General features: G+C 40.3%; 1 protein-coding gene across 36 annotated transcripts in view; it reads right to left on the bottom strand.

Annotated features, from left to right (window-relative positions):
• CLASP2 (cytoplasmic linker associated protein 2) overlaps positions 1-22,932 on the bottom strand; it is a 265,493-nt gene that overhangs the window by 126,983 nt on the left and 115,578 nt on the right. For all 36 annotated transcript variants that reach the window (XM_084618633.1, XM_084618647.1, XM_084618644.1 and 33 more), the window contains 6 exons: positions 12,975-13,067; positions 12,431-12,576; positions 8,438-8,573; positions 4,668-4,738; positions 3,324-3,383; positions 560-637 (listed from right to left, as the gene is read on the bottom strand). In XM_084618633.1, the coding sequence (XP_084474759.1) occupies positions 560-637; positions 3,324-3,383; positions 4,668-4,738; positions 8,438-8,573; positions 12,431-12,576; positions 12,975-13,067 (584 nt within the window). The remainder of the gene's footprint in view (positions 1-559; positions 638-3,323; positions 3,384-4,667; positions 4,739-8,437; positions 8,574-12,430; positions 12,577-12,974; positions 13,068-22,932) is intronic.

Below are 22,932 nucleotides of genomic sequence, written 5' to 3'. Positions count from 1 at the left end.
TTGTCACAAAGAAGGGCAGATTCCAAGTTAAAACCTTGCATGAAAAAAGGTACCAATGCTAAATGGTCATTTTCATGCTACTTATATGCTTCCTTATTATATTTCAAAGAACTGTTCGTTACCTTTATTGACAAAATATAGATAGGTATAATTTATTTTATTTTCTTGTCCCTGCAGAAAACAGGCATAGGAGGATGAGCAGAATTATTTTCTGTTTTAACAAAAGAACTGTTAGTTGTTCAATGATTTTTTGTACTAATGGATGTAAGGGACCGATTAGGCAGAAATACTGATCCACAATACTCCTATTTTACTGAAGTCATCAGATTTTCGAAAACAAAAACCAGTAACTGTTCTAAGCTTTACTAAATTAGGTAGGGAGCTTTGCATGGAAACAAATGTTCATTTTGGTATTATATTAAATGATCAATTTCAACCAGATTATTCAGAGATTAACAGTTAAATACCTTAAGAATACTACAATACATAGACTTCCGTCCCCTTGGCATAAAATGTCGAATCTTTCAACCAAGGTTACAAGTTCACTCAAAATTCTTACTTTCTTGCCTCCACTCTTGCCTCAGCATCAGCATCATGAATGCCCTTCTTGATGGTTTCAACCAAGACAGTTGCATGCCTAGAAGACAAACATATCTCATACTAGTTTTTACTATTACAAATTTAATTATATCAAAGTAATTACATACTTGTAAATTCATTTTCTCTAAGTCATACAGAGTACATATACATTGCAATTAAAAACCCACAGCACCAAGTTTCGGAGCTGGGTCAAATAACTTAGGCTGAAGGGGCTCAAGCTGTAGGGCTAAAAATTGCAGTATAGACATTTAGGCTCGGGCTAGAGTCTGAGCTCTGAGACCTGTCCCCCTCGCGGGGACTCAGAGCCCAGGCTCCAGCCTAAGCCCAAACATCTACACTGCAATTTTTAGCCCCACAGCATGAGTCAACTGACCTGGACCTGCTGCGGCTGTGCCAAAGGTCTTTTATTATACTGTAGACCAACCCACAGTGATCCTGATATTGGGCCTGGACCTTCCTTCTCGCAGATGCAAGTCACGAAAGGCATCAGAGCCATAATGACATAACAATCCCTTTTTAAGATGCACAGGTAGGCTGTCAGGCCCCAGCTATTCCTGCTTCGGAAGATGGAATCTGTGCCTGCTTGCTGACTAGGGCTCATTGTTAAAGACAGGTATGCTTGAAAGTACCTTTCAATTTTAAGGAGATGCATGTATAGTAAAGAAGTCAATATATTGAACAGTGATAGAAAATAGGCTAATAAACCCTTCTCTTATCTTGAATAAGTACAAAGATAAAGTGTCTGTCCATTGTATTCCCTAAAAATTAGTTTTTGAATAATCAGTCTTTTGAATCAATCAATCAATTACTGCAGAATAAAAATACCATACTACTGGATTGAAAATGGATTATTTACTCAAAAATACTGTACTACTAGTTGAAAGCAAAGAATTCTCATTACTTATAAGTTATCACCACAGTATTAGGAAAGGATGATCTTGCATTTAAGTTATTGGACAAGGATTTAGGAGGTTAGGTTCAGTTCCCAGCTCTGCTACAGACTTCCTATGTGACCTTAGGCAAATCATTTAATCGCTCTGTACCTCAGCTCCCCATCTGTGACAAATACTACTTTTCCTACCTCACCAGAGTGTTAATGAGGTTAAATACATTTAAGTCTGTAGATGCTCAGATACTACTGTGATTATGGTGATTAAGTACCTAGCTTAATATGTTTTATTTACATCCTTTTCTGACTGGATTTAAAATCACTGAATATTGTCAGTCAGTATAATACCTATCAAATACTGTCACAGCAAAATAGTGATTTTGTCTTTTCTTAGGGAACTGAGATATATTTTTACCTCTCTGATTCAACATGCTAGCAATACATAGTCTATTGTGTATCACTGAGTAAAGTGTAAAATATTTTCCAGCTCATTTTACTGTAGACTAATCTAGGCCACTGGTGCGTAACATACTTTTCCTTAGAAAAAATATTCAGTCACAGTATTTCCAACATCATGATCCTATTTTGCGCTCTATACAAAAAAGTTGTGTAACTGTTTAGTTTATTGGGAGAGAAGATAGAACAATCTTGCATCTATGCAGCCAAACACACAGATTGTACAACAATACCAATCTGGAAAGCACTTCTGGTAATAACAAGATTGAATTTTGTATTATTTTCTTTTCTTTCTAAGGTTAGGATTAAAATTCCAGAGACACTGTATCATCAGAACTTAATTTGTAACCATTATTTATTGAAGGAATAGTAATAATGTTTTAAAGAGATTACAGGTCCTTCTTGCATCCCCCCTCCCCCCCCCCCCCCACAAAAAAAAAAAAAACATAGCTAACATCTCAACAACCAAATTACAATTAAAATCACTAGAACACTGATTAATACAAACACTAATGGACGTCCTGAGTTTTCATAATCCGTGTAGGAAAGGCTACAAAAAAAACATGGGCTGAGGGCAACAGAGGCCCTGACCACAAAAAAGGAAGAGGGAACACCCCCCACCCGCCAAGCACACGTTTGGACTATAAAATAAATGAAAAGCTAACTAACAAAGAGAAATACTTCATAAAATAATAAACAAGCTGTGTAGCTATATAGCAGATACCACAACACTGTCTCAAGCTGCAAGCAGTTGAGGAGGACCATCACTCCCTATATATACTTGTAATGGAGCATACAGATGAGTAGGTCAAAGGCACGGTCATGAGGGCATGCTGACAAAAAATTTGATGTAAAGTGCATGGGTGTGCACACACATGACATACAACACCTCTAGGGACAATAACTTGAAGAAAAATAGGTTCTCTTCAAAATACAGTTGTTTTACTGGAGCATAAATTGATGTTTTCATCACATTAATGCTAAGAGAAACAATAGCCGGGACATAGGTGAGAGGTTTTTCGCAGGAGTGGGTGGGTGAGATTCTGTGGCCTGCATTGTGCAGGAGGTTGGACTAGATGATCATAATGGTCCCTTCTGACCTTAGTATCTATGAATCTATGAATACAAAATTTAAACAAACCTTTTAATTTCAGGTAAGTATTTGTATACCAGTTCTAAATCCCAAGGTAAGTTTAAACAGCAGCAATAAAACACTGATAGGACAACTCATAAGAGCAAATAGACTTTTACTCTGTATAACTATACTATTTCACAAATTAGTTAAGTGGTCTAGTTGTAGGATTCAAATGAAGGGATTTTTCTTTTGAAATTCATTGAAAACTTTTCTAGATGACAAAAAGGAACACTCTGCTCCTACCTTTCCAGTGAATGAGTTTGCCACTCCTGCAGTAACAGGTCTAAAAATTCGAAGGAGCGTCTAAAACAAAATAGAAAAAAAATTTTTTTTAAACCTGCAGTTCTCTACTTTGCTGAAATAATAGGTGATAGCTTTGTTCTTTTTCCTCCTGGAAAATAATAACTGCATATAATAAAATATCTCACACTTAGCATACTAGGAAATTGTTTGGCTTCTTATGTTGTAATGGTAGAAAATGTTATTACTTTGCACACTGTTTATATTTTACCACTTTATATGCAATCATATTACATTTTAAAAAGCAGAAATGGTTCATATGACCACTTGACGTTCAACAGGCGTTACTACAAATACATCTGCTTTAACATGTTTAGCACAAAAGGCCCACCAGCTAAGTCAAATGGCAATTCCCCAGTGAGAAAAATCAACCACACCAAACCTGTTGAGGAGAAGGAGGTTGGTGGGTTTTTGACAAGACAGCAAGTCCTGTTCCTTGCTTGGTAGGATCATCTTTTGTAACAGTCTGTAGCTAGCTGGTGTCTTATAAATTTAAAAGTCCAATCACCAACGCACTGAAAGATGCAAGGAACTTTCCATCTTTTTGTCCCCCTGCATAAACTTCTGACTGCTTCAAGTGGAGGAGGGTCTCTGCTACTCTATCCTTCCCCTGTTCCACAGAAGGGCAGGTCTCACTACTCCATTGAAGCCCTTCAGGGAGCTGTAAGAGTGGGAGGCAAAAATCTATAATGCTTCTAAGCTGTCCCTTCCCCCATGAATAACCTCTGTGTCTGCCTCTGCTGCTGTTCACAGATTTAGAAAGTAGTGGCATTAGCACAAAAGTGACATAAATTTGACACATTCACGGTTGCTCAGTGGGTTCTGAACCGCAGCAGCAAAACTGACCAGAGTAATGTTAATTTCAGTCTACTGCTGCTTAGGAAATCTATGGCAGCAAAAGCACTGGAGCTCTGCAGTTTTGGAAAAAACTTTATTTATTTACATTTAGGTTCCATTTGGAAGGTTACTTTTGCGTAAAATAAGCTTGAAACTTAAAAAAAAAAATGAAAGCTTCAATTCTGCAGAAATTGAAAGTTGAGGCCCCCTCACATATTTGCTAGGGAAAGTTTTTCACTCATTATCAGCATGTGGACAAGTGGCTTACTTTGTTGAATCTCAATTATCTGTAGTGCGTGGTAGCATATTAGATAACAGATTTTCACATTATATCTACAGTGACTGCAATAAAAATATACCATTTTGAAGATAATTTTGCTAGTAGTCTATTATAAAATTAAGGAATACAAACTAACAGTTTTAATAATTTCTTATTTATAAAATACTTACCTCCTGACAGCAACTGATTTTGAAGTACAGTTGCTCGTTATTAAAGGTATGAGTCTGGGCACATGGGTATGCTGAAAAAAATCCATAAATGTTATAACACAACATAGCCAATGCCAAAAACATTCCTGAAATCAGAGTGCTAAATTTCAAATGAACATAGTAAATAGTTTTTCAGCAACAGATAAAATAATGATAATAAAATATAGGATTTTAAATGTTAATTGTTTAATCCAAATTTAGAATGTCTGTAAAAGTACACTTTCCTAACTAGGTCATGAACATATGTAAAATTAAGATATAAAAAAAATCTAAGGAAAAACATTTTTGACCATAACCCAATTTTCTCATTTATGTAACATTTAGCCACCAAAAGAAACCTTTAAAGGCTCAAATGTACCATATCTGTTTCTCCAGAGAAAATCTAAATTGATGTTGCTTCCATACAATTTCAGATATTATTCTAATCAACACCTTTAATGAAACAGCAACAGATACGACAGTGAGGTATACAAGTAAAACATTAAAGCAGAAAAGTAAATGAAGGTACTTTGGAACGTTTTATGGGTATCATTTTGCTAGAATCAAGAGAGGTCATTCTGTTAAAAGATTGAATTTACCTCATTGCCAAATATATAACTGAAGTAATAACTACATGTAATATATCTAGAGCCCTACCAAATTCATGGCTGTGAAAAACATGTCAAGGACCATGAAATCAGACCCTCCCCTGTGAAATCTAGCTATTGGAGGGGGTGGGGGAATGGCAGGGCTAGGGGTGCCCCAGCCGGGAGCTCCTACCATTCACCAGGCTCCAGCTGCTAGTCCACCAAGCCAGGGAGGGCACGGGACTTCCTCTTCGCCTGCATGGCCGCTCTCGGGGGGAGATCAGACACACCTTCCGGTATCTTACCCAGCTGTAGGAAGCTCTGTGGCTGCTGCCAGCAGCACAGGGCAGATCAGACCCACCTCAACAAATTTCCCCCAGCTGCAGAAAGCTAGGTGGCTGCTGCCTTCAGAGCTGGACTCTGAAAGCAGCGCAGTCGTGGAGCTTCCTGCAGCTGGGGGAGGTAACCCAAAGGTGGGTCTGATCTCCCCCCTAGAGCAGCTGTGCAGAGCTAGAGGAAGTCCTCTCCAGCCTGGCCAGGTCTAGCAGCTAGGAGCCCACAGCATGGGTGCTCCCAGCACCACCTCGACGTCCAGGAATCTCCCCCAGCTGCAGCAAGCTGCATGGCTGCTGCCTTCAGAGACCAGTTTTGAAAGAAAGGCAGAAGTGATGGTGGCAATCCGATGATCCCCCCCCACACACACACAACCCTCTTTTGGGTCGGGACACCCCAGTTACAACACCATGACATTTCAGATGTAAACAGTGAAAACGTGAAACTGAACAATTTAAAACCCTCTGCCCATGAAACTGATCAGAATGGACCATGAATTTGGTAGGGTTGTAAATACATCCTATGTAAAAGTAAATTAACCTATTAAATGCATATGAAAATATTCAAGGCAGTGCCTAGTAAAGCATGCAGAAGTGTAGCATAAAAAGTAAACTGTTATAAATAATATAAAGACTGCATGGCCTTTTTTAAACTGTATTATCAGCAACCCATTCAGTGCATGGTATTTTTTTCCCCATAGCTTGTGAATGTGACACATGACCATGTGAACCTCTCATAACAGCAGGATTCTTCTCAGTTTTCAATGCACTGCCTACTTTCAACATTAAAAATATAGAAAATTACACAGACATAGAAAATTCCAGAACAGCAACTGATTTGTTGTATTTTTCACTTAACATTGACTTTTAAAAATTAATATCAATTCATTAGTACTTTGTACTGTTTTCATCAATGAATAAGGGCATGTGATCAACATATAAGGCATGTGGTAATGAGACCCTACTGGGGAAGGAACACGATGTTTTAAATAGAGGCAACAACCTTGTTTTACAATATTTGGTCTCTAGAGCTATTTACATCATGACACAGGCCTTTCAGAAAAATGCATTACAGAGGAATTAGAAAAATGCACAAAATTATTTAGGTAATCAAATATTTCTGAAATACATGGAACATTGGCCTAGGGCTTCCTTTAAATTGGACTTCAAGATTGCATTAATAAGACAACTTTAATGTTGTCCACAGATACATTTATTTTTAACAGAATCCCACTTCAACAGCTTAAACACTGGAGCCAGTGCTCAACTGCCTGAGCTAAGTCCCACCTCTCTGGTGGTGGAAAAGATTCCTCACCCTGATGTCCACTCTTGCCATGATCTGCTTCTACTGGTTTTCAAAGGGAAAACAGACTACACTAAGCACTGACAAGGCAGAGAACAGGAAACACAATGAAAGGGCAAACAAGACTGGAGGTGGGAGTAAATCTCCTTAAGCCCATTCAGTGACTGAAGCTGCTGCAGAATAAGTGGGATCTCTCACTAACAGCACAAGACACCAGTACCCCAGCATCTACGCTGGCAGCCAGCTGGTTTTTAGGAGGTGTTCGAAGTGTTAGCTTTGACCTATTAAGTCCAAAATAGCCTGGGACCTGCCCCGACAGATCACCTCCCCCCACCCCCCCGTACCCTACCGCCATGAATAATATCAGTCAAGGTGCTTGACCCTTCGTGATTACAGAGACAAGCCAGAGGGTAGGGTGTTTTCTGTGAGGGTCCTTTGGCTCATTTCCAGTGTCTGGTACAAAAGAGCTCAAATTTGCTGACCTTAAAGGCACACTGCAAAAGCTATCTGTTTGATAAGGCTTAGGGGCACACTGGGATGGGAATTATCTGACTGTCAAATTTATTACCTGGTATGTTATCATCTGTTATTCTTATGTGGACGTAAGTTTAAGCACGGTCATAAGCTTTTTCCCCCATTAAATTGCTATAAGCAAATCATTGGTTATATTCACTTTTTGTATCTTACCCCCTGACACCTAACTAGCCTGATATATAGTTTGGCTTCTGTGAGCAACCAGAAATAATTATTTTGGGGTGTACAGACACCCCAACTCATGCCATTGTAACTGGAAAAACTACTCCCTCCTCCTCTCCCAATTGTGCAGTTAGACATCCCAGAATGCTCTGGAAGACCACCACCCATGGTCCTTAGCACAAGCAGTTGTTCCTTGGGTTCTAACAGACAGCTGCCCAGGATGTCCCAGAATACTCCATGGTTAGGAAGAGTACTAGGTGTGGATGCCACAGAAGCACTTGTAGCTAGTTAAGCTGAGTGGATCTCTAACAGTTTACAAAAACAAACAACCCCAGCTCCAGCTGTAGTGTGGATAAGCTCAGTGTAAAATAGTAAGTACTACTTGTAAAAGCTAAAGAGGGTCAGAGCTTTTTATATATAAACTACAGACAGTCCGATTTTTTTTATTTAAATAAAATGGATGTTTTGATTACTAGCGAATCCACAGTTTAATTCACTTTGCCATTCCCTCAAGATAATGTTATTTCTTGGTATACACTTAACAGATAGCCCAGCCTCGCAAAACAGTCATGAAAATGCACTTGCCCTTCACAATATCTCCTCGCCCTCCCTTTACCATGATGGTGGTGATGGATGATGAATAAAGACATTTTGTTCATCTGTCAAAAAAATTACTTGTCCAGGGCAAAACTTACAGTTCAGTCTTTAAAACAATGACTATGTAAATATGGAATATATATTAAACTGGCAACAGATTTTTGCTAGGAGTGACTAGCTGAGTAGAGTTACTTTTTATCAAACAAATCCATAAAATACCATCAGAGGAATACCTACACGAATGACAAATCTGATTGCAGCACAGCCAGAAGTTGCCATAACTTTGGCGCTGTTAGGGACCAGATTAAAAAGAGTAGGCACAATGGCTTCAGCCCCATGGTCAAACTTGTTTCCCAAAACTGTTGAAAGATGACTGTTCAGGAAATGAAATAAAATTAGTTAATAAAAATAATTTTATGGCCTCAAAATAAGAAATGGAAAGTTAATCACACATTTTAAAGACTGATTTTTCCAAACAATGGAATTCATGAACACCACATTGTTTACCTTGCAGACAACTTGAAAGTTTAAACATTAATAAGTAATTTTCTCTCTCAGACTTAGGCTTCCTCACAATTAAGATTACATATAAAATATCACATTTTAAAAACTTGAAGTTTAAATGTGTACAGTTACTTAGGACTTAGTGTTATTTTTGTTTCTCACCATACCATGACAGTATAACTTGGAAAACAAAACATTCATGTGACTATTCTCAAGGACATAAAGCATTCATTGTAAATGCAATATATTAAAATTGAAATCTAAAAGTAATTTAACACAGTATTTATTCTAATGACATTAAGTGACATTTTGAGTTCACATAATAATTTATCCTGCCACAGGCAAACTATAAAATGTGTCATAGTTACCCATGCATGAAATCTGCAGTCCCTCCCCATCTCATTTATTCAAGGGTTGTGGCCATAAGTTCAGAGTAGATGATGATTTCCATACTCATAGCAATTTAACTCTCCACTGCTCAGAGCAAAGGTTTCACCAGTGCAGAGCAAATGCAAGATGCGCTTGTAATCAGAAGCAAGTGACATGCTGAGTACCAAAGGGTTAAATAATGTATTTTGTGAAGACGCATTTAAAAGGAAGTGTGTCTGTCTACTCTGTGGTAAAATATGGATTTTTTTTTCTTAATTTGTTGAGGGAAAGCCCCCAGCACCATAGAAAAAAATGTTTATTTCTGTTTGTGCATCTCTGAGAATACCATGAACATTAAATTACGGCTGTCAAGCAATTAAAAAAATTAATTGTGATTAATCGCACTATTAAACAACAATATTTATTTTAAATATTTTCGGATGTTTACTACATCTTCAAATATATTAATCTCAATTACAACACAAAACAAAGTGTACAGTGCTCACTTTATTTTTGAATACAAATATTTGCACTGTAAAAAAAACAGAAATTTTTCAATTCACCGCATACAAGTACTGTAGTGCAATCTCTTTATCATGAAAGTTAAACTTACAGATGTAGACTTATGTACCAAAAAATAACTGCATTCAAAAATAAAACAATGTAAAACTTTAGAGCCTACAAGTCCACTCAGTCCTACTTCTTGGTCAGCCAATCACTAAGACAAACAAGGTTGGTTACAATTTGCAGGAGATAATGCTGCCTGCTTCTTGTTTACAATGTCACCTGAAAGTGAGAACAGGCATTCGCATGGCAGTGTTGTAGCTGGCGTTGCAAGATATTTACATGCCAGATGCACTAAAGATTCATATGTCCTTTCATGCTTCAACCATCATTCCATAGGACATGTTTCCATGCCGATGATGGGTTCTGCTTGATAATGATCCAAAGCAGTGCGGACTGACGCATGTTCATTTTCATCATCTGAGTCAGATGCCACCAGCAGAAGGTTGATTTTCTTTGTTGGTGGTTGGGTTCTGTAGTTTCCGCATCAGAGTGTTGCTTTTTAAAGGAGTACTTGTGGCACCTTAGAGACTAACCAATTTATCTGAGCATAAGCTTTCGTGAGCTACAGCTCACTTCATCGGATGCATACTGTGGAAACTGCAGAAGACATTATATACACAGAGACCATGAAACAATACCTCCTCCCACCCTACTCTCCTGCTGGTAATAGCTTACAGTGTGTATGATTGTATGTGTATCATACACATTGTAAGGAGAGTGATCACTTTAGATAAGCTATTACCAGCAGGAGAGTGGGGTGGGAGGAGGTATTGTTTCATGGTCTCTGTGTATATAATGTCTTCTGCAGTTTCCACAGTATGCATCCGATGAAGTGAGCTGTAGCTCACGAAAGCTTATGCTCAAATAAATTGGTTAGTCTCTAAGGTGCCACAAGTACTCTTTTTCTTTTTTCTTTTTAAAGACTTCTAAAAGCATGCTCCACACCTCATCCCGCTCAGATTTTGGAAGGCACTTCAGACTCTTAAACCTTGGGTTGAGTGCTGTAGTTATTTTTAGAAATCTCACATTGGTACCTTCTTCATGTTTTGTCAAATCTGCTGTTAAAGTGTTCTTAAAATGAATAACGTGCTGGGTCATCATCCGAGACTGCTATACCATGAAATATATGCAGAATGCGGGTAAAACAGAGCAGGAGACATATAATTCTCCTCCCAAGCAGTACAGTCACAAATTTAATTCATGCAGTATTTTTTTAATGAGCATCATCAACAAGGAAGCATGTCCTCTGGAATGGAGGCCGAAGCATGGAAGGGGCATACAAATGTTTAGCATATCTGACATGTAAATACCTTGTGACGCTGGCTATGAAAGTGCCATGCAAACGCCTGTTCTCACTTTCAGGTGACACTGTAAATAAGAAATAGGCAGCAGTATCTCCCGTCAATGTAAACAAACTTGTTTGTTTTTGTGATTGGCAGAACAAGTAGCAGCACTGAATGGACTTGTAGGCTCTAAAGTTTTACACTATTTTGTTTTTGAGTGCAGTTATATAATAAAAAAATCTGCATTTGTAAGTTACACTTTCACAATAAAGAGATTGTATTTCAGTACTTGTATGAGGTGAATTGAAAAATACTATTTCTTTGGTTTATCATTTTTACAGTGCATATATTTGTAATTAAAAAAATCATAATATAAAGTGAGCACTGTGCACTTTGTATTTGGTGTTGTAACTGAAATCAATATTGAAAATGTAGAAAAACATCCAAAAATATTTAATACATTTCAATTGGTATTCTATTTAGTGCGATTAATTGTGATTAATTTTTTAAATTGCGATTAATTTTTTGAGTTAATGGTGTGAGTTAACTGTGATTAACTGACAGCTCTACATTAAATATATTTGACCACTTACATGTATATGATATGATATTGAAGTTCCTCATTTTACTTCTATTTTCAATCAATTGACTAGACTATTAAATGTAAGAGCCTGCTCCTGAAAATGCTACTGGGCACAGTGCTTGTTACCATGAGTAGTCGCACTGAAGTCATGGTAACAAGCACGCAGGAGTAAGTGTTTTCAGGCTTGGAACCCAACTTTATGAGTAAACAGTGATGACTGTAATGTGTAAACACATCCACTTTGGTTATCAAAAGGACTGAAATGCATAACTCAAATGATGGCTCATTTGTTTTGGTATAAGTGATTTTCTTTTCTATGAAAGAATTGCACTTATGATCTAAAGAGAACATAAACTTTGTCCCAACCTAAGTGAATATACACTGAAGGTCACGCAACACTTCATCTGCTGTTCAAAAAAAATCATTTTGACAAGGCATTATCCAAATATAAAGCACATGAATTATTCTCAATAGAAAATTCAAATGAAACGCTAACATGACTATTAATATGCTTAATTCACAATACATTCATGCACCTTTTCAGAACAGCTTTAGTAAATTACTAAGTGTAAAAATATTTCATTTACTAAAATATTCCCCTGCTCTTCTATATAAACCCTCTCCTTTCAAGCTGATGTCTTATTCAGCCACGGTATAGCATATCTTCTACATCATGGAATATACCCACAGTTACAATGAAGAGTGCTGCTTTAGATTATATGCATTTTTCTACAGCTTCAGATCCTGACTTCACTCTCCAAACAGGTATTGTACACAGGAACTCAACACAGATATTTAGCTGATGGTGCATTGGCACAGCTGAGACTTTTTTTTTTTTTAAATCTTGATGTTATTAACCATATACCTTATTTAGATCTAGTGCCATTTGAAACTGAGGTCATACAAAACTAAGCAAGTACTTACGCTACAGTAATGCATGCTTCTCTAACCACCTGGGATCTGAGATCCTTAGCTGATAATTTAAAAGCTCCATCCAACAACCGTAGATGCTGGAAAAAGCAGTCATACTGTGCAGCTCCAGCAACAAGCAGCGACCGAACCTTCTTGAGCTACAACAAAATTAAGACAGTTATCCTGACTGCACAGACACAGAGGTTTTAAAATATGTAAAGCCTACAGGCAAGTGTCGCTACCTGCAAGGCACATATACATATGTGTGTGCACATAATTTTGTGCATACACACACAGACTCAGAAGAGGTCCTTTGGAAAAATTACCACTTAAACACCATTAGAAATATATTTCTATATATAGTCTGGCTATTTTTTTCAAACTGATATTGTAAGAATACACAAACACCATTTAAAAATATGAGAAACAATTCAATCTTTAAAAGTGTATCTAACATGAAAAATTCTTGAATTAATCTTAATTGTCAATACTTCACCATTTTGTGAAAGCTTTTTTAGAACAATGTTTGGACAATCTATTTGGATAAAAAACATACCGCACTGGCTCGCTGATCCCAGTCATGTTTATCATCTGAGAGAATTTCCCTGATTTTGTTTAATGTTTCTTCAAGCTCCCGACTAGAATAGATCTGTTTAAAAACAAATAAAGTGTAGACTTAATATTTCCATAAAAACAACAAGGAGTCCAGTGGCACCTTAAAGACTAACAGATTTATTTGAGCATAAGCTTTCATGGCTAAAAACCCCACTTCTTCAGAAGCATGGAGTGAAAAATACAGATGCAGACATAAATACACTGACACATGAAGAAAAGGGAGTTACCTCACGAGTGGAGAACCAGTGCTGACAGGTCCAATTTGATCAGGGTGGATGTAATCCACTCCCAATAACAGATGAGGAGGTGTCAATTCCAGAAGAGGCAAAACTGCTTTTGAAATGAGCCAGCCACTCCCAGTCCCTATTCAAGCCCAAATTAATGGTGTTAAATTTGCAAATGACAGTCCCTGCGTAAAAAAATAAATGGACACAAATCAGACATCAGGAATGGTAACATACAAAAGCCAGGGGGAGAACACTTCAATCTTCCTGGACATTCTATAACAGATTTGAAAGTAGCTACACTTGAACAAAACAGACTTCAAAGAGAAACAGAAGAACTAAAATTCATTTGCAAATTTAACACCATTAATTTGGGCCGGAATAGGGACTGGGAGTGGCTGGCTCATTACAAAAACAGTTTTGCCTCTCCTGGAATTGACACCTCCTCATCTCTTCATGTGTCAGTATATTTATGTCTGCATCTGTAATTTTCACTCCATGCATCTGAAGAAGTGGGGTTTTTACCCATGAAAGCTTACGCTCAAATAAATCTGTTAGACTTTAAGGTGCCACCGGACTCCTTGTTGTTTTTGTGGATACAGACTAACACTGTATCAGCTATCCCCTGATACTTAATATTTCCATGTTTACCTGAGGAGAGAGACAACAATTGAACTATAATTTTGAAAACATTAAGGACAAAATTTCACATAGGCAGCTTGTAATGCAGTGTCCATTTTAGCACAAATTTTTATTTATATACATAACTGTAATTCAAGGCCTTCTAATACAAACGTTTAACATTGATTTTGTAATAAACATTTTATCTCAGGAAAGATTTCAGTCTCAGTCTATAGAACAAGTAAATCACCAACCCCAGTGACTTACTAATTTTAGTAATTTAATTTTTTGATTCAGCTACAATTCAACATGAGTGAAATGTTTAGGCAGTAGGTCAATATGATATTGTGTTTAAATTTCAATCTAATTTCCCAGTATGAATATAAAATTGTTCTACTATGGAAATAATATTGGGGCAGGGACTTCTTTTTCTTATGTGTATATACAAAAAGAAAAGGAGTACTTGTGGCATCATAGAGACTAACCAATTTATTTGAGCATAAGCTTTCTGAGCTACAGCTCACTTCATCGGATGCATACTGTGGGAAGTATAGAAGATCTTTTATACACACAAAGCATGAAAAAATACTTCCCCCCACACCACTCTCCTGCTGGCAATAGCTTATCTAAAGTGATCACTCTCCTTACAGTGTGAATGATAATCAAGTTGGGCCATTTCCAGCCCAAATCCAGGTTAACACACACACACAAACCCACTCTCCTGCTAGTAATAGCTTATCTAAAGTGACCACTCTCCTTACAATGTGTATGATAATCAAGGTGGGCCATTTCCAGCACAAATCCAGGGTTTAACAAGAATGTCTGAGGAAGGTCGAAACAGCAGACTGGACTTCTAAATAGAGTGCTTCCGCTGATGTGCACGGGCTGAAATTGTGGAAAAGCCGCATCACTTGCCCCATAACCTCAGCCGTGCGGAACACAATGCCATCCACAGCCTCAGAAACAACTCTGACATCATAATCAAAAAGGCTGACAAAGGAGGTGCTGTTGTCATCATGAATAGGTCGGAATACGAACAAGAGGCTGCTCGGCAGCTCTCCAACACCACTTTCTACAAGCCATTACCCTCTGATCCCACTGAGAGTTACCAAAAGAAACTACAGCATTTGCTCAAGAAACTCCCTGAAAAAGCACAAGATCAAATCCGCACAGACACACCCCTGGAGCCCCGACCTGGGATATTCTATCTACTACCCAAGATCCATAAACCTGGAAATCCTGGGCGCCCCATCATCTCAGGCATTGGCACCCTGACAGCAGGATTGTCTGGCTATGTGGACTCCCTCCTCAGGCCCTACGCTACCAGCACTCCCAGCTACCTTCGAGACACCACTGAATTCCTGAGGAAACTTCAATCCATCGGTGATCTTCCTGATAACACCATCCTGGCCACTATGGATGCAGAAGCCCCTACACCATCATTCCACACAAAGATGGACTACAAGCCATCAAGAACACTATCCCCGATAATGTCACGGCTAACCTGGTGGCTGAACTTTGTGACTTTGTCCTTACCCATAACTATTTTACATTTGGGGACAATGTATACCTTCAGATCAGTGGCACTGCTATGGGTACCCACATGGCCCCACAGTATGCCAAAATTTTTATGGCTGACTTAGAACAACGCTTCCTCAGCTCTCGTCCCCTAACGCCCCTACTCTACTTGCGCTACACTGATGACATCTTCATCATCTGGACCCATGGAAAAGAAGCCCTTGAGGAATTCCACCATGATTTCAACAATTTCCATCCCACCATCAACCTCAGCCTGGTCCAGTCCACACAAGAGATCCACTTCCTGGACACTACAGTGCTAATAAACGATGGTCACATAAACACCACCCTATACCGGAAACCTACTGACCGCTATTCCTACCTACATGCCTCCAGCTTTCACCCTGACCACACCACACGATCCATCGTCTACAGCCAAGCTCTGCGATACCACCGCATTTGCTCCAACCCCTCAGACAAAGACAAACACCTACAAGATCTCTATCAAGTATTCTTACAACTACGATACCCACCTGCGGAAGTGAAGAAACAGATTGATAGAGCCAGAAGAGTTCCCAGAAGTCACCTACTACAGGACAGGCCCAACAAAGAAAATAACAGAACGCCACTAGCCATCACCTTCAGCCCCCAACTAAAACCCCTCCAATGCATTATTAAGGATCTACAACCTATCCTGAAGGATGACCCAACACTCTCACAAATCCTGGGAGACAGGCCAGTCCTTGCCTACAGACAGGCCCCCAAGCCTGAAGTGAATACTCACCAGCAACCACATACCACACAACAGAACCACTAACCCAGGAACCTATCCTTGCAACAAAGCCCGTTGCCAACTGTGCCCACATATCTATTCAGGGGACACCATCACAGGGCCTAGTAACATCAGCCACACTATCAGAGGCTCGTTCACCTGCACATCCACCAATGTGATATATGCCATCATGTGCCAGCAGTGCCCCTCTGCCATGTACATTGGTCAAACTGGACAGTCTCTACGTAAAAGAATAAATGGACACAAATCAGATGTCAAGAATAACAACATTCATAAACCAGTCGGAGAACACTTCAATCTCTCTGGTCACGCGATTACAGACATGAAAGTTGCAATTCTTCAACAAAAAAACTTCAAATCTAGACTCTAGCGAGAAACTGTTGAATTGGAATTAATTTGCAAATTGGATACAATTAACTTAGGCTTGAATAGAGACTGGGAGTGGCTAAGTCATTATGCAAGGTAACCTATTTCCCCTTGTTTTTTCCTAACCCCCCCCCCCCCCAAGACGTTCTTGTTAAACCCTGGATTTGTGCTGGAAATGGCCCACCTTGATTATCATACACATTGTAAGGAGAGTGGTCACTTTAGATAAGCTATTACCAGCAGGAGAGTGGGTTTGTGTGTGTGTGTTGGGGGGAGGAGGGGTGAGAAAACCTGGATTTGGGCTGGATACAGCCCAACTTGATTATCATTCACATTGTAAGCAGAGTGATCACTTTAGATAAGCTATTGCCAGCAGGAGAGTGGGGTGGGGGGAGGTTTTTTTTCATGCTTTGTGTGTATAAAAGATCTTCTACACTTTCCACAGTTTGCATCCGATGAAGTGAGCTGTAGCTCACGAACGCTTATGCTCAAATAAATTGGTTAGTCTCTAAGATGCCACAAGTACTCCTTTTCTTTTTCCGAATACAGACTAACATGGCTGTTACTCTGAAACCTGTCATTATGTGTATATAGTACACATATAGAGCCCTGACTGAATTGTTAGGCACTCTACGACACAAATAAAACCAACAATTTGTTTGAAAAATACTTTAAGAATCTCAGTCACATCTATGTGAGGAATATGTATATTAGTGATGCTTAGCTAGAATTGGGTTTTTTTCAATGTTCCTTTTGTACATTCCTTTAATAAATGCATTTAGTACATGTATTACATTTTTTAAAAATACATTTTGAAGAAGGCCTCTATTTTCAGTTTGGGTTACCTTTTCACCTTTAAAAAAAAAAGGTTTGACTGACCAACAAATCAACAACTCGACAAAACAAAAATCAACTTGTTAATTAACGCTGTCAATTCCAGAGTTCACGTATAAGGAAGATTTCACAAGGAGGAAAATTAGAAGCTTAAGAAAATTTTTGTGATGAAAGCACCCACTTTCATATACAACCAAGTTAACGAAGTCCTTCTGATTTCTCTACTCCAGCTGTTCCCAAACTGTGTTCCACAGAACACTGGTGTTCCACACGATGTGAATAGGTATTCCGCGAAAGAATCTAGAATTTAATTTTGACTCTTGCACTTTTGTACTACTTTATATGTGCTTTCCAGTTAGAAATTGTTAGTTCAAGTTATTTTAAATTTGTATTTTTGCTTTGTTTTATAAAATAAAATATATTTGAGCATAAATAACGCAATTTATTTGAAAAAAGACTACAAAATAATAAGTGTTCCGTAATAGGCTAAAAAGTGTTCCATGGCCAAAAAAGTTTGGGAAACGCTGCTCTACTCCATCCCCTACACTCACATACCCTTCTCTGCTCCCCAGATCTAACCAGAACATGCTGCTTTCTACCTTCATGAAACATGCTAAATTGAAGTTCAGGTTTTTCTCCAGACAACAGAGGGAAGTAGGTCAGAGACAGAGCTCTGAGTAAGTTCCTCTTAAGCAACTTGCAATAATTTTTTGACAAATTTTGTTGTTGCTGGAAAGTGGTAGTATGTTGAAAACTGAGGTCGTTTACTGTAGTAAAAGTCTAGACCGGGATGGCCAAATTTACTGACCCTCCGAGCCGCATATGACCATCTTCAGAAGTTTGAGAGCTGAGGCCCGCCTCTGGAGATGTGTGAGGAGGACACGTGGGGTCATGTGCTGCCAGGCCCCCTCCCTGCACTGCAGCTACTGGAGCTGGCAAGCTGGGGGCTTTGCCTTGGGTAGAGGTAACGGGAAACAGCTGGGAGCTGCAGAGAGAGACGCTTCTTTTGCTGCTGCCTCTCCCCAAGGAGCTAAAGCAGAGGCCCCTCCGTGCAGCTCCCAGCTGTTTGCCGCTACCTTTCCACACAGAGCTAACATCTGGGAGCGGAAGGGAAGGGACGCTGAGTGAAAGAGGAAGGTGAAACTGGGGGTGTGTGACTCAAGATATTGGGAGGGCCAAACCTTTTAATTGTGCCCTCCCCCCAACAGGCACCAGTCATTTCTGTCAGAAGTCCCAAGCTCCCCCCACCCCCTCAGTCTGGTAGGCAGAAAAGGCGGGGGGGGGAGGGCGGAGAGAGGAGGAGCCACACTAACTGTAAAAGAGCCGTACGCAGCTCACGAGCCAGTTTGGCCACCCCGGTCTAGACTAATGCATAATGTCTTGTAAAGGCATGTATGGAGCTCCAGGTTACATCCCTACATACATCTAGTAAAAGTACGTCTTACAGAGATGCTGCAGAGGTTGCTTGAGCGCTAATTGAATGGACTTTCACCTCCTCCATGCAGCCTGAGATCCATTTAAAGAGTCTCTGCACAGACAGACCTTTACACCTCGATCACTCTACTACGGTAATAAAAAGCCTAGGTGTTTTTCTAATTTCTTTTGTTCTTTGCAGATAAAAGGCCATCAGACATCTAGGGATTGAAGCCTTCTCTCTGCATCAGAGGCATGTGGTTTGGGGAAAAAATTCTGATAAGTGAATAGTCTGATACATGTGAAACTTTGAAATGACTTTAGGAATGGAGGCAAAGAAAGACTTTATGGAAGATGGTCTATGGTGGATCTATCATGAGTGCTCCCAGCTTGCTCATCCTCCTGGCTGATGTGATGGTGACTAGGAAGACAACTTTCATCCAGAGATGGGACAAAGAACAGGTGGCTAATGGTTCGAAGTGAGATTTGATGAGAACCAGAAAGATGAGGTTGAGGTCCCACAGAAGTGTTGGTTTCACCATTGCTGGAAAAGTTCTAATAAGTCTCTTCAGGAATCTAGTCATCATGGGCTGAGTACAGATAATCCTCAATTAGAGGATGAAAAGCTCTGATTGCTGCAGGTGTACCTGAAGGGAACTGATAGAGAGGTCTGATGTCTTACAGGTAAGTAGGTATTTTACAAAAACAGGGATTCCAGAGGATCTGGAGATGGCTGGTGTTGTTGTAACGAAGAAGAGAAGTACTTCCATTTGGTCAAAGAACTTCTCTTGGTAGAGACCTTCCTCTGGTTAAGAATGGATTGAACTGCCACTGAACATGTATGCTCTGCATCTGATCCCTATTCAAAGACCACGCCTTGAGATGTAGTGTACTGGGCTGAGGTGCCTGACTATAGCATTGTCGTTGTGTCAGCAGACCTGGAAGTGGTCAGATGTTAATGGGAGGATGGGGGTGAAAATCTCAGGAGTTCCAAGAACCAGAACTGTCTTGGCCAATTGGGCACAACGAGGCTTACCCAAGCCCAGTTCTTCTACAGGGCTTCCTATATTAGGGGGATGGGAGGAAAAGTATCAGAGGTGGTCTGTCCAGGGTAGTGACAGGGCATCGTCCTTTGAGCTGCAGCCCAGAGTTGCTCTAGCGCAATACAGGAGCAGTTCCTTGTACTTTTGCAAGACGAAAAGATCCCAAAATGGTGTTTCCCACTGGTTGGGGATCTTGTTCAGAACAGAATCATGAATCTCCCATTTGTGGCCTGTGAAAAAATGCCTACTGAGACTGAGTGCTAGTGAGTTCCATGCACATGATAGGTATACTGCTGAGAGGGTTATGTGGCTTCCGATAGTCAATCTCTACACACAGAGGGATCTTGCTCTCCCTTGTTTGTTTATGTAGAAGACAGCCATCATATTATCCAGCATTACTTGGATATGCCAGGATTGGATGAGTGACATCCAAAGTGTTGCTGGCCCAATGGACCGCTCTGAATTCTAGTAAATTAATATGCACCCTGGTCTCCTGAAGAGTCCACCTGCCTTCTGCAGTATGATTGTTCATCTGGGCTTCCCAGGGGTAACAACAGTCTTCTCAGGTGAAGGTGTGAGGAAAGGAACTCCTACCTGAATTTCTCCAGTGACCTGCTTTATCAGATCATTAATGGCATCAAATCTCCCAAGGGGGAAATAGGCTCTTACTGTAGTCGAGTCTAGGTGGCTCCTAATAAATCTATGGATCTTGTGGGCATTAAAGTAGACTTTTTGTGATTGACAACAGGTTCAGGAAGCAAGAAGACTTAATCGGAATAGAGTTGCCGGCCAGACTTCCCTGCTGGGAAGTGGTTCTCTGGGTAGCTGTATTCTGAAGGAGGCAGACTGATCTAATACCTCTTGTGGGTTCTATCTATGGTTGTTTTCCTCAGAGTGGGAGGGAAGCATCATCTGGAACGACAGATTTTCTTGATGAAATAATAGGCTCCTGCTCTACTGGAGGTGACATCGATACCAATGGGAGGAAAATGTGAGTTGTGGACACATTAGGAAAGGATCCTCTTCCTCTCAAGGTGATTTCTTCAGGTGTAGGGATCTCTCCAAGGAGATCCAGGACCAACAAAAGAGGATATTGTGGATACAACAGAGTGAAAATATCCTCAAATGAGGTAAAGGTTTTGGTCCTCCCTGATGTCTGGGGAACCCCTGAGAAGTGGATTGGGAGATCCAGGTCTAGTACTCAAAGGATCCCACACAGAGTATGTCGGAACCATTGAATGGAATCCCAAGGTGGAACTCCCAGATGGGTCTGGTTGGTACCCGCCTTTTGGCTTGTGGGAAGAAGCCAAAACTGGGACGGTCAGATCTTTCTTCCTTCGCACTTCGCCTTCTTAGGCAAACCTGAATGGCAGGTTTATGCAGACCTAACTCCCTAGGAGCTGCGCACGAGGACTCACCCTTGGACTGAGATGGGGAAGGATCCTTTTTCTTAAGAGGCAGATCTGGATGGGGATCTGTCCTTATATCTATGGTCATGTTGCCTGCTCTCACGTGAGGATTTCTAGGCTTAACAGTCTTACTGTCTACTCCAGAGATCATGCTCGGAGCAGCACTGCTTGCAATCTAAGGCCACTATACAGGAGGTCTACTGGCCCAGATACGAATACAGCCTCATAGCCTGCTCCACGAGGTGCTTCCATATATGGAGCTCTTGTCTCTCACGAGTTCAAGGAGTGAAGGAGTGGCAGAAACTGCATTTGCGAGCCCCAGATTCCAGTCCCTGCCTCAAATCAGAAAGGGAAGGGACCTGAACATGGGTCATTCGCATCCAAAATGAGTGTCCTAACCACCTGGGTGGCTACAGGCGATGTTAGGGAGGGATGGGTGCTCTCTCAAGTTTCTTCATGAAAAAGTCCAAAGGGCCTTGGTTTTGTTCCATATTGAAACAAAAAATTTCAAAATCCTTTGTGAAATGAAATCCCTGTTTTCCAACTGGCTCTAACAACATAGTCATCCTGGCTTCACTGTAAAAAAAAAAAAAAATCAGCAAAATTCACACAGAAGCATACATGAGTTTACAACTGTTCTTTAGGTGAGATACGGAACAAAAAACAAAGCTAATTTCTTCTAGAGAACAGAAATATAGAGTGATCAACATTATTATTTGTATTACTGTAGCACTGAGGAGCCCTAGTCATGGACCAGGATCCCACTGTGCTAAGCACTGTACAACACAGAATGAAAAAAACAGTTCCTGCCCCAAAGAGCTGATGTTTTAAGCATAAGACACGAGATACAGACAGACCAACGGAAAAGTACAACGAAACAATATTGGTCAGCATCATGTGGTCTCAGCACCTAACTGTTGTCAAGTTTTTTGTAGGCCTCTCAGCAAAGGAGAATTTTAACAAGTATTTTCATGAAAGATAATGAGTAAGTTTAGCAGATTCTTATGGGAAGCATTTCCCAGGCACAAGAGGCAGGATGGGAGAAAGGTGCTTGTTTCAAAAACTAACCAACGGGTGATGGAGGCTGACATTGTGGACAAATCTGAAAGGGGAGTCAACCTTTGGATAAGGATGAACCAAAACAGCCTGGCCCAAGGTCAGTAAAGTCTAGTAGAGAGATCAAGCCGTGAGCCTACACCAGAGACAGAGGCTGCATTGTCTAGCTTTGCTGTTCATTTCTCTTACGTTTTGTGTGCATTTGTCTTGTTCTGTGTTTTAGGAAACAGGGTTGGACTTTTAGAAAAGCAGCAACAGCTCCAGTCTCTCTCACTCAACTTCTCCTTTCTCCAAAAGGACAGTTATTACTACCATCTTTAATACCAGCTGAGACATGGGTGGGCAATAAATTTTGCAGAGGGACCACTCCACGAAGTCGTCATGGGCCGCACATTTCTACTATATTAATGGAGGGAGTGTGGGGTCTGGGAGGGAGTTTGGGTACAGGAGGAAGCTCCAGGCTGGTGCAGAGTGTTGGGGTGCAGGAGAGAGTGAGGGGTGTGGGCTCTGGGAGGGAGTTTGGTGCAGGAGGGGGCTCCAGGCTGAGGCAGGGGCTTGGGATGCAGGAGGGGGTTCTGACCAGGGGCAGGGGTCTGTGGTGCAAGAGGGGGTGCGAGGTGCA

The sequence above is a fragment of the Lepidochelys olivacea genome, assembly GCF_965140295.1.
Source record: "Lepidochelys olivacea isolate rLepOli2 genome assembly, chromosome: 2".
NCBI classification, from domain to species: Eukaryota; Metazoa; Chordata; order Testudines; family Cheloniidae; genus Lepidochelys; species Lepidochelys olivacea.
The sequence above is the reverse complement of the archived record's forward strand: the minus strand, read 5'-3'. Positions and strand labels throughout refer to the sequence as shown.